Source organism: Lygodium microphyllum, chromosome 12 (assembly GCF_053477565.2).
Source record: "Lygodium microphyllum isolate KBCC chromosome 12, Lygodium_microphyllum_v1.1.10, whole genome shotgun sequence".
In the NCBI taxonomy this organism is placed as follows: Eukaryota; Viridiplantae; Streptophyta; class Polypodiopsida; order Schizaeales; family Lygodiaceae; genus Lygodium; species Lygodium microphyllum.
In genome coordinates, this window is record NC_141146.1 from 132,962,832 (window position 1) to 132,978,327 (window position 15,496).

Consider the following 15,496-nt stretch of genomic DNA (forward strand, 5'->3'; position numbering starts at 1 on the left):
GTCTCATCTCCAAATCATGTTAGTTTTTCATGCCCCTTTTGCATTGAGGTCCATGATAGTGGCTCTAAAAGTAGTGTCACAATAAGAGCTAGGCCATGCACAAGTATATTGACTTGTGCATATGTGGCAAGTTTAGTTAACTTATAAGGTCACACAAGAACGTCGATTTTTACATGGCATTGATGACAACAAGGAGAGAGGATGAAAGGGTCCATTGTGTGAGGAGAGAGAAAGGCATTGATCGTTGGCTTATCTTGTCATTTGTTGCAAATACTAAGGGAAGTAGCGGTAGTACATTCATTTTTAGAGGGACTATGGACTATCTCAACTTTGTGGAGTTGTGAGAAAGGTGTCGTTGGTGGGCCCAAATGCTTCTATAGGTTGAAGTTTCACTTCCACGCAATTATGTACTTTAGCTTAGTTGCCTTGCCAAGTCTATAAACCTAAGGGTGTCTCGGCTTTTAGAGTCTTGACTAGACCTACAGAGCGACACTAGCTGTAATTTTTAGTAAGGGGGGAAGAGGACATGTCACGACTCTCACGCCACGTTTGCTCTCACTTGCAAACAATAATCCACAAACAAAAAAGTTGTCCGGGCTAACAAGAGCGGCATAACGCCATTTCGACGGGCTCTTAAAATATCTCAAAAGCACTCCCACGTGGATGCCACCTCGGCGCTCGTGTTTTCTCCTCCTCGGAGGAAAACAAGTTAGAACATCGACGGGGTTTCGCTCATTTCCCTTTCCCTTTGCTTCATTCACGTGTGTTACGAGAGGAGCTCACAGTCCACAGACAGACACACACAGAGACAGAGACAGAGAGAGCTAACTTTCTAACAGGCGATCCGAATTTCTCTCTATCTGGTTGTTGTAGCTACTTTTGTTAGTTTCTGACCGTGATTGTCCATCGCCGTCTTGCCGCGCGGCTTCATTGAACCTAGCACCACTTCCGACTCAGATAAAAAGCCTCAGATTCAGATCAAGTTCGGAGTTCGGGGTTCCATGGATTCTCTGATCACTCTATCTTGTACAATGTTCGCCTCCGGTTGCAATTCAGAGCCACCAATTTCTCAGTCAGGGTTTGCAATAGGGCCACGGCCATTGTCTGCAAGTCAAGAGGAGTCTCCGGCAGATCCTCTTGCACCAGGGCACCGTCAGTTTTGCACTAGAATGACGTTAGAATCCACATCGCACAACTGTTCAAGTTATGCTGCCCCTCTCATCACCTATAATCTGCCCTTGCAGGGAGGTAGGCCTTTGTGGTCGGACCAGAAAGACAGAAGAAACCTTACATCCGTAGCAGCAGCAGCAGCAACCGCCATCCTTGGCGTTTCTATATCATTGCCGTGCGGCATGAGTAGTGCCATTGCTGAGACAGCTAGTCCCTTGCCAGTATCGCTGGTTCAGTACTCTAATCTCGCTGTTGACTTCCCATTAAGCCCCGAAGAGGTTTCAATCGTAAACACTGGGCTTCAAGAAGACTGGAGGGTTCCTCGAAGGGGTGAAGATGTTAGTGCAGCCATCGACATGCACGTGCAGGAAGGATATACACCTGATCTCTATTCAATGGAAAGGAACAGCGGTATCATCTCAAGTCCTGGTCAGATAACAGCCCCCCCTTCGAGGATCGGTGAGCAAACAGGTCCAAGAACCCAGATTAATGGCAGCACAAGTTTGAGTTCCAAGCCAACTGCAGCAGTTCTACTTTCTGCCAACTGCCCTTCCTCTGACCAGCTGGTTGCTGCAGCTGCTGTGGGGTCAGTGGTGTCTATAGCAGGAAATGCCATGACTCAGTCAACAGTCTCTGTGCAATCAGTGGTGGGTGTAGCAGGGCATGCAGCGGCTGTGACTCAGTCAAGCGTTTCTATGCAGCATGTGGCTGGTGCACCGTTGCTTGCCAGGGCGCTACACCATTTGGGCGGTGGTGGTTTGGCTGGAGCAGTCGGAGCTTCTGTGGTTTATCCTCTGGATACGATCAAAACTCGGATGCAAGCAAAATCCTGTGTAAGTCCTAACCATAGATGTCCGAAACGTAGAATCTATTATGTCATATTTTGCATTGACAACCAAATTTGTATTGCTCTTTTATCGTCCTCTTCATCAAGTCTAAACGCAACATTAGCAAGCCTTCTACACGTCAAGTAGGATCCTCTGCTTTGTACTCTCACCATTTAGGTGCTATGACGGGTTGTCAAGCCCTTTCAGGATTTTATCTGCCAAATACCATCAACATTCAGCTAGGTGCTACCATGGATTGGCGAGTTGTTTCAGTTCTTTGCTCTGCACGTATAGCCTCTTAGGAGCTTTTTGTTTTTCTTTCATTCAGCTAATTCGATATTTCTCAACCTAGTCGGACCAACTTGTTCGAAATGAATTGAAAGTTGCAAACATAAGGTGTAAGTTCATTGAGGGTCTCAATGGTTTGCATGCATTATTCTCTGCTGTTCAATTTAGCAGATTAGTCTAAGATACCTGTATAGGAAGGGGTAGTTTGAGGCCCGATAAGTTATTGAACTTAATAGGCTTGGTAGAGTTTGGAGTTATCAAAGTGATGCTTGCAACAAGAAATATTAATGTACTCTGTTTGCATAAGCAGGATGGGAAGGAGAACAAATGCATAAGCGTTGTTGATTGCTTGAAGCAACTGCTTGATGAGGAAGGCCCAGGATCTCTTTACAGTGGTTTTGTTCCACAGCTCCTTGGTATAGCACCAGAAAAGGTATACCGTTAGTTCATATCGGTAAACAAATCTAACAGATAGATTGAAATTTTGCTGGCTTGTATTTAATTTTCTTTAGGCACTGAAGCTTACAACCAACGAGATTATTTTACAAATGTTGGAGCAACAACTACCAGGAGCAAGACTCTGGATTTTGGAGATCATTGCTGGAGGAGGGGGAGGATTGTCACAAGTGTTAGTAACAAACCCCATGGAGATTGTGAAGTTACGACTGCAGATACAGTCTAAGCTGGGTTCACCGAAAGGTTTGTGGCAAGTGGTAAAGGAGCTTGGTATTCGAGGGTTGTACAGTGGATCTGGGATTACGCTGGCTCGTGATGTTCCCAGCTCTGGGATTTTCTTTGCTTGTTATGCTCTGCTCACTCAAATGTATCCTGAGCATAAGAATTGGGCAGGCTTTTTAGCAGCCATACCAGCAACAGTCCTCGTAACGCCTTTGGATGTGATTAAAACCAGGCTTCAGGTACATGTTTCTGTGGACTGGGTTGAATGAGGGGCTGTGGCTACGTTGTCATAAAAGTAATTGAATGTCATTAGTGCGTTTTTGCGGTTGCAGATGGAGACAGCTCCGGGGGAGGAAGCTTATGAGGGTGCATGGCATTGTTTTAGAGCGTTGCTGGATGAAGAGGGTGTCAAAGGTCTTTTTCGTGGTGGTCTCATGCGAGTTTTGAGGACAAGCCCTCAATTTGGCATCACACTACTTGTTTACTCCTTTTTCTGTGATAGTTGTTGAGAGCATATTGATTTATACAATCTGGAGCACATATATACAGGTGTACTTGTACATTACCTTCTGCAGCTCACTTCAATGTACAGCATGGTGCTGCTGCCATTCTAGCCTTTTGCAAGGGCTACAATTCGGACCTGCAAAATTACTGACAATTAATTGTTTTTGGAATCCCGCCTATTTGGGAAGTCAACGAGTAAAGCATTGAGCAGGCTGAAAGAGGCAGTGGTTGCCATTTTGCAAATGCATCAAAATGGATGTAGCACGCCATGTTTTTGTACGTGTGAGTCGCCATACGATTTCCATGTCAGTTTCCTTGTACGTGTGATGCGCCTTGTAATTGTGATGGGGGATTTGTGTAGCGAGGGTGCGTGCTGGTGTGCTGGAGGATCACCCCATTTTCACAGCACCACAAAGATCAGCGAGGAAGAAAACGCAGACACAATGAAAAAGTACAATGCAAATGAATGATCGCTGCAATGAAACCCTGCTTCCAACACTGCACGATTCTCTGCAGAATTCGTCCAGTAGGCCATCATTCGAATTTCGTCCCTTATTTGAGAATGTGCCGTCTTGGGATGTTGGTATTTCTATCTTTCTCATTCTCTCTCTTGTCGCTCTTTTGGTGGTTACCTTGATTGTCACGATTGTACGAATGCCTGATCGTACTGGCGCTCTGCATATTCGCTCCATATCTCTGCTAACGACACGAACATGCACTGCATATGGCATTATTATACCCTTGGTTATCAAAATCCTACCAAGTAATCCTGCAAACACACACTGCCACTGCATGCATACGAAGTCTAGTTCCTAGACCGTCAACGCTCTGGCCACAGGAGCTGCTTTGTTTTGTTTTTATGTCCATTTTGTCATTTAAAAAAATAATTCAGTTCCAGATTTTTTAATGTGTTGTCCATCCATTTTTGTGAATTGTAGGTTCTAAATTGCTCAAAGCTATAAAGACTCTTTCTCAACTTGCACACTAGGTGTTTCTTTTTTTTTTCTCAAAGCCCTTAGACTATTGTATGTAAATCTCATCATGCAAGTCTCCATGTAAAAAAGCCATCTCAATATCCATCTGATAGAGGTCTAGATTGAGCTGTGCAACCAAAACAAAACCAAGCGTAGGGTAGTCATTTTGATGACATGAGTGAAGACTTTATCAAAGTCAAGCCTATGCTCTTGCTTAAAATCCTTAGCAAGTAATCTGGACTTATAGGCTGGCTTGGGGCATCTAGGGATACTCTTCAACTTGTACACACACCTGTATGGCAAAGCATCTTTTCCATTAGGCAAAGGAAACAAATTCCTCGTATAATTTTTATATAGTGAGGCATATGTCGATTGTATGGACCTCTCCCAAGAGTGACTATTGTCTCTATGCATTGCCTCATTATAGGTAAGAAGCTTACCAACATTTGTCACCATAACATAATCCATAGAGGGTGCAAATTGATTAGGTTGACGTCTATCTCTAGTAGATTGTCGCAAAATAGGCTGTGGAGCATGTACATCCTGTCCAACATCAAGGTCTCGGGCCATTGGAGCATAAGCTATGCTATAGGCTATCTAGCTAGATGTACAGTAACGAGTCTCCTCACGAAAGATTACCTTGCGTACCTCAACAACCTACTCAAGCTGCTTTTGTATTTTCTCCTCATGGAAAGTAATATCATGGTTGTGGTTCCGGGCATGTGGATCCCATAGGTGATAACCTATCTCACCTGTATTTCATGCATTTCACACATTTAGGATCCACCTTATTATACTTGTCCTTAGGAACATGGTAGAAAGCCTCACAACCAAAGACACACAAATGAGTATATGATGGAGGTTTTCTTGACTCTGCCTCCTCTGTAACTTGATAGTCAAGAGTAGTACATGGAGATTGATTAATCAAATGTATGATAGTAATAACTATCTTAGTCCAAAAGTGTTGTAGTAAACCTGCTTGGCTAAGCATGCTATGAACTTGCTTTTGAATCGTCCTATTCATGTACTTAGCTATATCATTTTGGGGTAGGGTGTACGGTGCCCTAGTCAACTAACACTTAATATCCCTCATTACAAAATTTCTAAAAGGCTTTAAACACATACTCACCCCCATTGTCAGATGCCTGGCTAAGCATATTATGAATTTTCTCTTAAATCATCCTATTTATATACTTAGCTATACCATTCTGGGGTGGGGTGTACAGAGCGGTCAATTGACACTTAATACTTCTCTCATCACAAAACTTCTCAAAGGCTTTAAATACATACTTGTCCTCATTGTCAGATCGTAAGTATTGTAGCCTATACCTAGATAAGCAAGCCACCCTTGAAATGTAGCCAAGCTTTTCGATTTTTGCTTTATGAGGTATACCTAGACTTTATGTGAGTAATCATCAATGAAAGTAAGAAAATACTTTGCACCACCTAAAGACTTACATGGCATAGGTCCACAAACATCAGAATAAACAGGAGCCAGAGGCTCAACCATGTGGGCAATGCTAGATTTTTTATGTGAGTTATAAGTCTGTTTTTCATAAAAATAATTATTACAATAATCAAAACACTTATAGTTAAGGTCAAATGATAATGCAAATGGGTAAGCGTTTTCATTCCCTTTAATGATATATGCCCAAGGCGATGATGCCATAACGATGCATGTGGTACTGCAACCACTATCAAAACATGGTGGATAGACCCATACATAAGTAAGGGATAAAGAGTGTCAGACTTGGCACCTTATGTCATGACAATATTTCCCACGGATAAGCATCCATGAGAATAATCACCAAAAGAGAGAGTATAAAACTGACATCATCCAACTATCTAGCTGAAAGTAGCTTTTAGTCAAAGACAGAACATGACGTATATCATGCAAAGTCAGTATACTGCATGAAGAAAATTGCAACTAGACATATCTAATATCAGCAATATCCAATGCCAAGTCATTATTCAATTTGACAGATCCTATCATGCTATGGTAGAAGTGGAACCAATCTTGATGAGAGATGACATGAAATGAAGCCCCTAAACCAAGTAGTCAATATTGAGCATAGGTAGAGGAGGCATCAATCAGTTGTGAAACATTAAGAGAAGAAGCTAGCAAGATGTAATCATCATTAGAATTAGTCTACATGATCTCTTCAATCTTGATACTTCGCTTGTTAGGGACAATAGTCATCATTCTTTTCTTGAACTTTATCATTTTCCTTTTCTTTGCGCTTGTCATCGCACATTTTATGGCACTGTGGCTGAATATGACCTTGCTTGCCATAATAATAAGTCAATGTGGACTTACAACCACATGACTTATTGTAAGACTATCCATGTGACTGAGAATACGACTTTTGAGTCTCTCCCACGGTAGTCACATTATTGCTCCTACCATTATTACCTTTGACTGTCAAAGCATGAGAGGTGCAGGAAGCATTGACATTCTTTTTATTAATCTCTTCATTCAAGAGAGCACTCTCTACATCCCACAATTTCAGCCCATCAATATACATATTTATACACATAGTAGTATGGAATGTGTCCTAGAACTTAGCAGCCCATCAATAGACATATTTATACACATAGTAGTACGGAATGTGTCCTAGAACTTAGGTAATGTAACTAGTAGGAATAAGGGATGAAGATTATCCTAAATTCAAGTCCTTATGAAGAAAAGTGGCTGAAAATAGAATAAAACTCATTTAAGTGGGTGCACATGGGGATCCCTTCCTTCCTACAAATCATTTTTTCCTTTAGCCAATACATTTGAGAGGTAGGGATCTGCTTATCATAGACATTGTGAATCTTATCCCATAATTGCAAGATGGCTTATCTAATACTCATACATCCTTGACATCAACCTTCACTCCTTTCACACTTGCACTTCCACATTCGCACTTACATGCACTCCTGTACTTTCACACTTGCACTTCCATAAGCACATTCACACATGCACTAGGGTGGTTCCACACTCACACCACATAAGCACTTTCACACACACACACACACACACACACACACACACACACTCTCTCTCTCTCTCTCTCTCTCTCTCTCTCTGTGTCTCTCTCTCTTACTTTCACACTTGCACTTCTGCACTAGGCCACTTTCACACTCACACTTCCATACAGGGACACTTCCACACAAGCGCTACCTACCACTTACACCCAAGGCTACACACACATGTACCTCCACACTCGCCACAATCGTGTGCTTACTTGTTTGTACCTTGATTTTTGAGCAGAAGGAAACTTGCTTTTATACACCTCTTTTGATTGAAAATCCAACTCTCTTCATGTGATGTGAGATCTTACAGGTTAAAATCCATCATTGAAAGGAATGTCACAGGCACCTTGGGCACTCAATAGGCATTGGGTCAAGTTTAGTCAAGTACACCTAGACATGCTTTCTCACATCACAATGACCAAACCCTAGATTCAAAGGTCGCACTCCAAGGCCTAGAATCCAAACCCAAATCGATTTTGTTGTATGCGATTGCCAAGCGGCAAGGTAATCCCCTCTCCTACCTAATGGCGTAACCCTTGTCCCAAATTTGACCTAACAACATCCAATCTTGACTCCTATCTTGTCCAAAGTTCAATCCTTGAGGCTACATCCCTCAAGGATCCCATTGCTCAAGACATTGACCTTGTCAGTTTTAGAAGATTCTAAACCCCCAAGCTAACACCATGGATGAGGCAACATTTCTTGCTTCTCTTCCTAGAGATGTTCGAGAGTCCTTGGATAGCTACCAACAAGTTGCGCACCTTGATCATACTCAACTCTCAAATGCGGACCTTGAAGCAAAAATCATAGCCCTTAAAGATCAAGGAACTAGTACCTTTAGCAAAATCCTTGAATACATGATGGTCACAAAGAAGGAACTTCTAAAAATGAAATCTAAATTGGATGGGATTAAGAACATGCTTTTGAATGCAGGAATGTTAGGATCATCTAGAGGCACCCTAACTAACCTCATTCAATGTAGGCTCTTTGATCACATCGAGTTGCTCACTGTAGGAGCTCACATGGACCAAATGTTGCTAACTAGGACGGGTGATACCCTTGCCTAATGAGACCAAGTTAAAGTACCTGTAGTGGCCAAGCAAATTGACAAGTATCATGTTGGAGATGACCCATATAGCTTCATAGAGCAATTCAAGCAAGTTTGTGAGGCCAATAACCTTATAGGAGATGCCAATCAAGCTCAAGCCTTTGCTCTCTGCATGGATGAGAAGGGTCATAGTTGGTTTACTGGTCTTGATATAGTTGAGAAGGCTTCCTTCACAGCTCTTAAGTCTCTCTTCATATGGGGACAATTTAATCATTTGACTCATGAACATAGAGTAACACGACAAAGAGAGCATTATAGACTATGTATCTAGATTGAGAGGACTCTACAAGAGAATCACATTAGTAGAAAAACCAATTTCCCACTCCGGCCATTGGGACCACTTTCAAGACTTGGATTGATGGAAATAACGAGACCCAGCCTATTGAGGAACGCCCACAATATCCATTGCCTAGCTCCCCACCTACCCCTTGTGCTTGGCACTCTCCGTGTTGCCACATTCTAGGAGGGTGCTAAACAACATGCCATTCTGCCTGTGGCAGCCCTTGGAAACTCCATGAGGAAAGGCATTATAGATACAGGAGCTAGTGTTAGCATCATGAATTAGGCAATGCTTAAGACGTGGGGGGCAACTCTTCGATTGAGCCTATCCACTTTAATATCATCACCGTTGATGGTTCTAAGGTTTGAGACCCATGGGTGTGTCGAAGGACTGGTCAAACTATGACCTATTGCTCAACCAGAACCATGTATATGTAATGCATGACTCATTGAAGATTGGGGTGATAGTCTAGTCTTTTTGGGAAATTGTATTGAGTCTATGCACATTGAAATGGATAGCTAGAAGACTACCTTAGTCGACATGGATGCTATTTTAATCTTGTTGCATGGTGACACCATATGTTCCCTAACATAGAAACCCTTGAACAAATATTTTCCATGCTTAGAGGCTGAATAGGATTGGCTTCATATTATTGCCACATTGGAGCTTCCATTCACTAAGGAAGGGGAGCACAAAGAAGCTAACGAATGTTTAAGTCAAGCAGACTTAAAGAAGCCAAACAAGAGTGATATTCCTGATAAGCTTCCTTCTATGTTGTTGTTGATGATGCATGTTGGCCCAATCACAAATATCTATGCCAAAGGGCTTTTGTGCATCCATTGATAGACTTGAACTTCATAAACTCCTCTCATTATGAAGACCAACCTTCACGAAAGTGGGCGAGGATAACCTACTTATCTTTGGAGATCTCAAAACATATTCCATATGGCACTGGACTGAACTACATCAGGTTTTGTTCAATTATCATAATAGCCTTTTTGTCTCCATGATGTCCCTTGATGATTCTGATACAAAGAAGGAGAATGACTTTGAAGATGAACCGACTGAGTATGAAGGTGATACATATTCTAATCAGACTATGACTTTGATGGAAGAACAATTGAAGAAATCACAATTGACCAAAAGCCCTCCGAACACCCCCCATTGCACATTAATGCTGGCCTTGTCCATGTTGAATCTGACTTAGAATGGTTGGAGTACCTAAATTCCATGGATTATGATTAGCCAGCATCCCATACCTCTAACCCCGCTCCCAACCCTAATCTTGTCACTACTAAACCCTCAACGACCTACCCTTTGATGCTCCACTGACATAAGAGGAGTTTGATTTAGAGTCAAATGCTAACATTGACTCAAATCCTAAAATTCCTCAACCTACCCCTGCTCCACACTCTAAGATGAACTTACTGGTTTGCTTGAGATGGAAGCATCTTAAGAAAGCTCAGAAGAACCCTGACTCTGATGCAAGTTCTCAAGGTAAGCCCTAGGATCTTCCTAAATGCTTAGTGCCAAATGACAGGGTGCAACTCGTGAATCTATTAGAGGCCCAACTAAAGTAAAGGAATTGACATTGCCAAGGAGGGAGAAACACTTCAACTAGTCTTTATTATTGCTGAGGATTTAAGCAAGGAAGATGAGGAGGCGCTCAAACGGTCACTCAAGGAGTTCCATTATGTGTTTGCTTGGAATTACACAGGTCTCAAAGGACTGCCACCTCAAGTCCTTACTCACACTATTCCCATGTGGCTAGACACCAAACCTGTCAAGCAAAGGTCTTATCCCATGAATCCTTGCTACGCTCAATATGTGAAGGAGAAACTTGACAAATTATAGAAAGTTTGATTTATATTGAGCATACTAATTGGGTATCACCTATTGTTGTGGTACTCAAAAAGAATGGCAAAATTTGAGTATGCATCACCTATGAGAAGGTCAATGCAACGGCCAAAATGTGATCACTATCTGCTGCCCTATATAGATTACATGATTAAGAGAATGGTTGGGAGGAAAGCTTATAGCTTCCTTGATGGATTCTCTAGATACAATCAGGTTCAGGTTCACCCAGATGACTGTCATAAGATTGCCTTTGCCCCACTGAGTGGGATGTCTTTGCTTACATTGTCATGCATTTGGGTTGACCAATGCACTCGTCACCTTTCAACGATTAATGTGCACCATCTTCAAAGACATGTTGCATAATTGGCTTGAAGCCTTTGTTGATGACCTCTGTGTCCATACTAGCCAAACTTTGCCTTGTCTTTACAAGATGTCGACAATATCAGCTTTCCCTAAATCCACTAAAATGTCAAATTTGGGTAAAGCATGGCATTATTCTAGGACATGTTATGCCCAGGAATGGCATTGCCACTGATACATCTAATAATACACAACTTCCACCTCCCACCAATTTGAAGGGTATTCAATGCTTTCTCAGGCATACTTGCTATTATTGTGGCTTTGTTCTAAACTATGGTACTATAGCCATGCCACTTTATAATCTTTTGGTTGTGTGCAGAATGGACGGCTAAATGCTAGGACACCTATGAGACCTTGAAGAAGGCTCTTGTCTTTGCACCCGTTTTTATGAGCCCCAGATTGGACAATCACATTCTATGTTCATATTGATGTATCCAAAATTGCCATTGGAGCTATTTCGTGCCAGCTTGGCAAACATAACATGTTCCAATGAGCTTTGCAAGCAGGTAACTCACTGATACTAAGATGTATTATTCCACCATTTGAGAATGGGAAGGTTTAGCAATGGTTTATGTAGTAAGAAGTTCTTAAATTATTTGCTTGCCACTCCCATTCACATTTTTTGTTGATCATTAAGCTCTACTTTATCTTGTGAACAAGCCATGTGCTATAGGAAAAATTTCCTAATGGTTGTTGCTTTTGCTTGAGTTTGATTTCTCTATGATTGTGCAAAAAGAAAAGCAGCATTACATGGCTAATCACATGTCTCAATTGACTAGTGGAGAAAAAGCAACATGCATTGATGATAATTCACCCAATGCCCCTTTGTTTCGACTTCAACAGGAGGCCCAACTATTCAAGGCTGATCTCACACCCCATTGGGCAGATGATATCGTTGCTATTTTAGAGCATGGAATTCTTGAATGCCCCATTGAGAAGGCTCATCTCACTCGTTTTTTGATTAAGACCCAATCCTACTAGATGATTGTTGCCCAACTCTATCGATTAGGGTAGGATGATCTTCTTTGATGATGCATTTGTGAACATGACATGGAGCATATGCTCCAAGAAGCCCATGGAGGAATTGCTAGTGGACATTTTGATGGTCAAGCTATAGCACATAAGGTTTTACAAGTCCAATTGTGGTGACCCACCTTGTTTAAGGATGTGATACATTTTGTTAAGCATTGTACCAAACTTCCTATTCACAAGGACAAGATGGAGCTATCACCTATCATTGCTAGAAAAAGTTTTGAAAAATAGGAGATTGAATTTGTAGGACCTATAACTCCAGCTTCCCAATATTTATAAGCATGATATATCATAGTGGCAACTGACTATATGACTAAATGGAATGAGGCATGAGCCACCCACAAGAATGATGCCCATACAATGGCTAAGTTCTTGAGGGAACACATGATTTCTCGCTTTGGCTACCCGATTGAGTTGGTTAGTGATCAGGGGACTCACTTTCTAAATGAGGTCATTGAGCATCAACTCTCTACCTTTCTAATTATCCACTGCAAGTCATCTTTGTACTATCCTCAAGCCAATGGCTAAGCCAAGTCCACCAACAAGATTTTGCTTAATGTTTAAGATCGTTGTTACTTCATGCTTTGATTGGGATAACAAGCTTATGATTGCCCTTTGGGCCTACCATACAACTTTCAAGATTGCAACTAGCCAAACTCCATTTTGACTCATCTATGGCACTGATGCTATTATCCCAGCCTTCACATTGCAGTCCAAGAGCATTGAGAAGGTAGAAGTGCTTGGACCAACCATCTTGTGGAGTTGGAACACCTCACTGAAACTCGCCTTTTGGCCATACATGCCCTCCTTGTTGAAAAGGCTTGATGTAAGGCCTAGTTTGATAGACTTGTGTAACAATGTTCCTTTTACAAAGGTGACTTGGTGCTCTCTTATTCTCTTAAAGACCGTAAGCAAAAATCAAAACTTCGAGGCCTAGGACAATATCACATTCATCAAATCAGTAGGATGAGCAATGTCAAGCTTGAGACCATCGAGGGGGAAGGCATTGGACACTTCAATGGTAGCCGTATTAACAAGTATTATCCCCTAGGCCATTATTTACATGAGCACACCATGCATCCTCCTGATGTTCTTATTAGCGTGATTATGGTCGCTGAATAAACATGGTGCGAGTAATTTGAGCAAAAGGTTGACGCTCATAAGTTGAATTCACTTAGCCCCATGTAGAACTCCTCTTCATTTTTCCATGTACGAGCTATTTCCATCTCTTTAATTGACCCTAAGAATGACCATGCCATTCCCCCTACCTTTCTTTAGATCCAGTTGACAGCTACCAAGTAGGTCACTATTGACACTCTCATTGATGAAGGTTCTAACTTCAACACCCTTCCATATAACCTCTCAATCGATTTGGGCCAACCCACCTTGACACCCACTCACACTAAGCTTAACCCCTATTGCTATTGTGTAAATGTAAGATTTTTCTTACTATTGCAATTGAGAGCATCCCTCTTCTTTTTTATGTTCTTCTGAACTGAGAGGATGTGGGAAATGAACTTCTCTTGGGATCTTTTAAGTATCAGGTTCCCTGCACCATCAACTATGTTGATCAGCACATTAAATTGCAATTTCCAGGTCCCCATGTTGTTTCCGCTTTCAATAAAGGGGATCTTTTTTTGGGGCAATTTCCAACTCTACATCCCATTCCTTCTTGATCTAGTGGCTCCTTCTTTTGTCAATTACTCCACCCCCACCCTCACCATGCTACTCCTGTTAGTCGAACCTCAAAACTCTTGCGAAGTCTACTCACTTCCAATGGTGGCGACCTTGCCTCCTATTACCAGTTCCCTCTCCACATTCACAACCATCAAAGCCCTTACATAGGAAGCTAATTTGATGTTGCAAGTCTCCCCCCATGCTGCTTTCCTTGTGTTGGGTGGCCCATGCTCTCTTGGAGGCTCAAGGCTATTATGAGGGTAATGCCTACATTTGGATTCCCAAATGATCTAAACATTTATCTATCATTTTTCCTCGACCTTCATCCACAGTTACTCTAGGTAGCTCTAAGCATCAAACTTCCTATCTATGAGTTTCTCATTCATTCCACCCCTAGCCACACAATCTCATGTAGTATTAGATTCTACATCCCCTTCTGTCCCACTTTCACACCCACTTCCTAATAAGGAGTCACTTATCTTACCTCCCTCTTAGACTCCTCCTCTCCATCTTTTGCTCTCGATCCACCTATTGATCCTATTCCCACACCCACCCTTGAGCCATTAGAATCATTTGAGGCATCCTCCTTTGACACTTCCTCACGGCCAGTCCACCACTTGGATCAGGTAGTCCAAGCTAAAATCCAACATGAATGAGGGGAACCAGTACAAACTCATCTTAAGATTAGTTCCACCACTCTTAATCCACCTTCTAGTCTTAAACCTTTGCTTATTCGTCACTCTCTTAGTGGCATGGTAGTAGACTTGGCCATGAAGGACAAATCCTCAAAAGCTAATTGGTTACTCCAATTAGACTCCATGTTTATCACCTTTGTGAAATCATTTGCTATGATTGACCTTGACCCACCACATCTCACTCGCTCTAGACTTAGGGTCATAGTTCTACACAAAGTTGTAACAATTGCTAAAGTGAATGGGCCCTCCGATTGCCTTAATATAGTTAGCCCACTGTTAAGCCACTAAATTCCTAGTTTTAGGATACCTATTGATAATGTTCTCCAAATTGGTAAGTTGGCAAAACTTCAAGGCTCTAAAACTCCATAAACTAGTCTCCATGCTAAATTCTTTACATTGCTAAATTGTGAACACAATCTGATCATCATTGCGATGATCCTTGAAGGACACCAATATAGACATGTCAACTAGTTTGATTGGTGAATTTTGAGTTGCTGCCATCTATTTAAAAGGATAAGATCACAACTTGAGAAATCTTAAGTTAACCATCACAAAAATACAAGAAGAGCCAAACCATACTTTGCCTACTACTATCAAGAATGCCAAAATGGATTGGCCCTGTTTCCCCCCTTGCAAACAAAAAGGACTAACAAGCTTCCTAGCTTGCAATGTAACCAACAAAGGACTGAAAAATATATCAGGGCAACACAAAAAAGGAAAAAAAAAGAAAACTAATTATGGAAAAAAAATGTAAAAACAACTAGTCAGAGGGTGAAGATAAAGAAAGGATGGATAGCCACCAAACAAGTGTAAAAGTGGGGATTATACCCCGATTATGTAAAGGCATCAAGATCAAATGGTCATAGAGCCAAACCAAACAAATAAGTGGTAATATCTTTGAGTAGATAGGGACCAACACATAGCCACATGTAGTTCCTCCTCTATAAGAATCTTATTAAACAAGGGATGGTGCTGCAGATTGGATGGCACCTCTACATCACAAGCCAAAATGATGGCATGGAGTGAAA

General features: G+C 41.7%; 1 protein-coding gene across 1 annotated transcript; it reads left to right on the forward strand.

The window, feature by feature from the left end:
• The first annotated feature begins 733 nt into the window (after window positions 1–733).
• LOC148028296 (uncharacterized) lies at window positions 734–4,057 on the forward strand. Its single transcript, XM_087690107.1, has 4 exons — window positions 734–2,003; window positions 2,596–2,718; window positions 2,798–3,202; window positions 3,296–4,057. The coding sequence occupies exons 1-4, from the start codon at window positions 1,002–1,004 to the stop codon at window positions 3,470–3,472; spliced, it is 1,707 nt and encodes a 568-aa protein (XP_087546233.1). The 5' UTR covers window positions 734–1,001; the 3' UTR covers window positions 3,473–4,057.
• The last annotated feature ends 11,439 nt before the right edge of the window (window positions 4,058–15,496 follow it).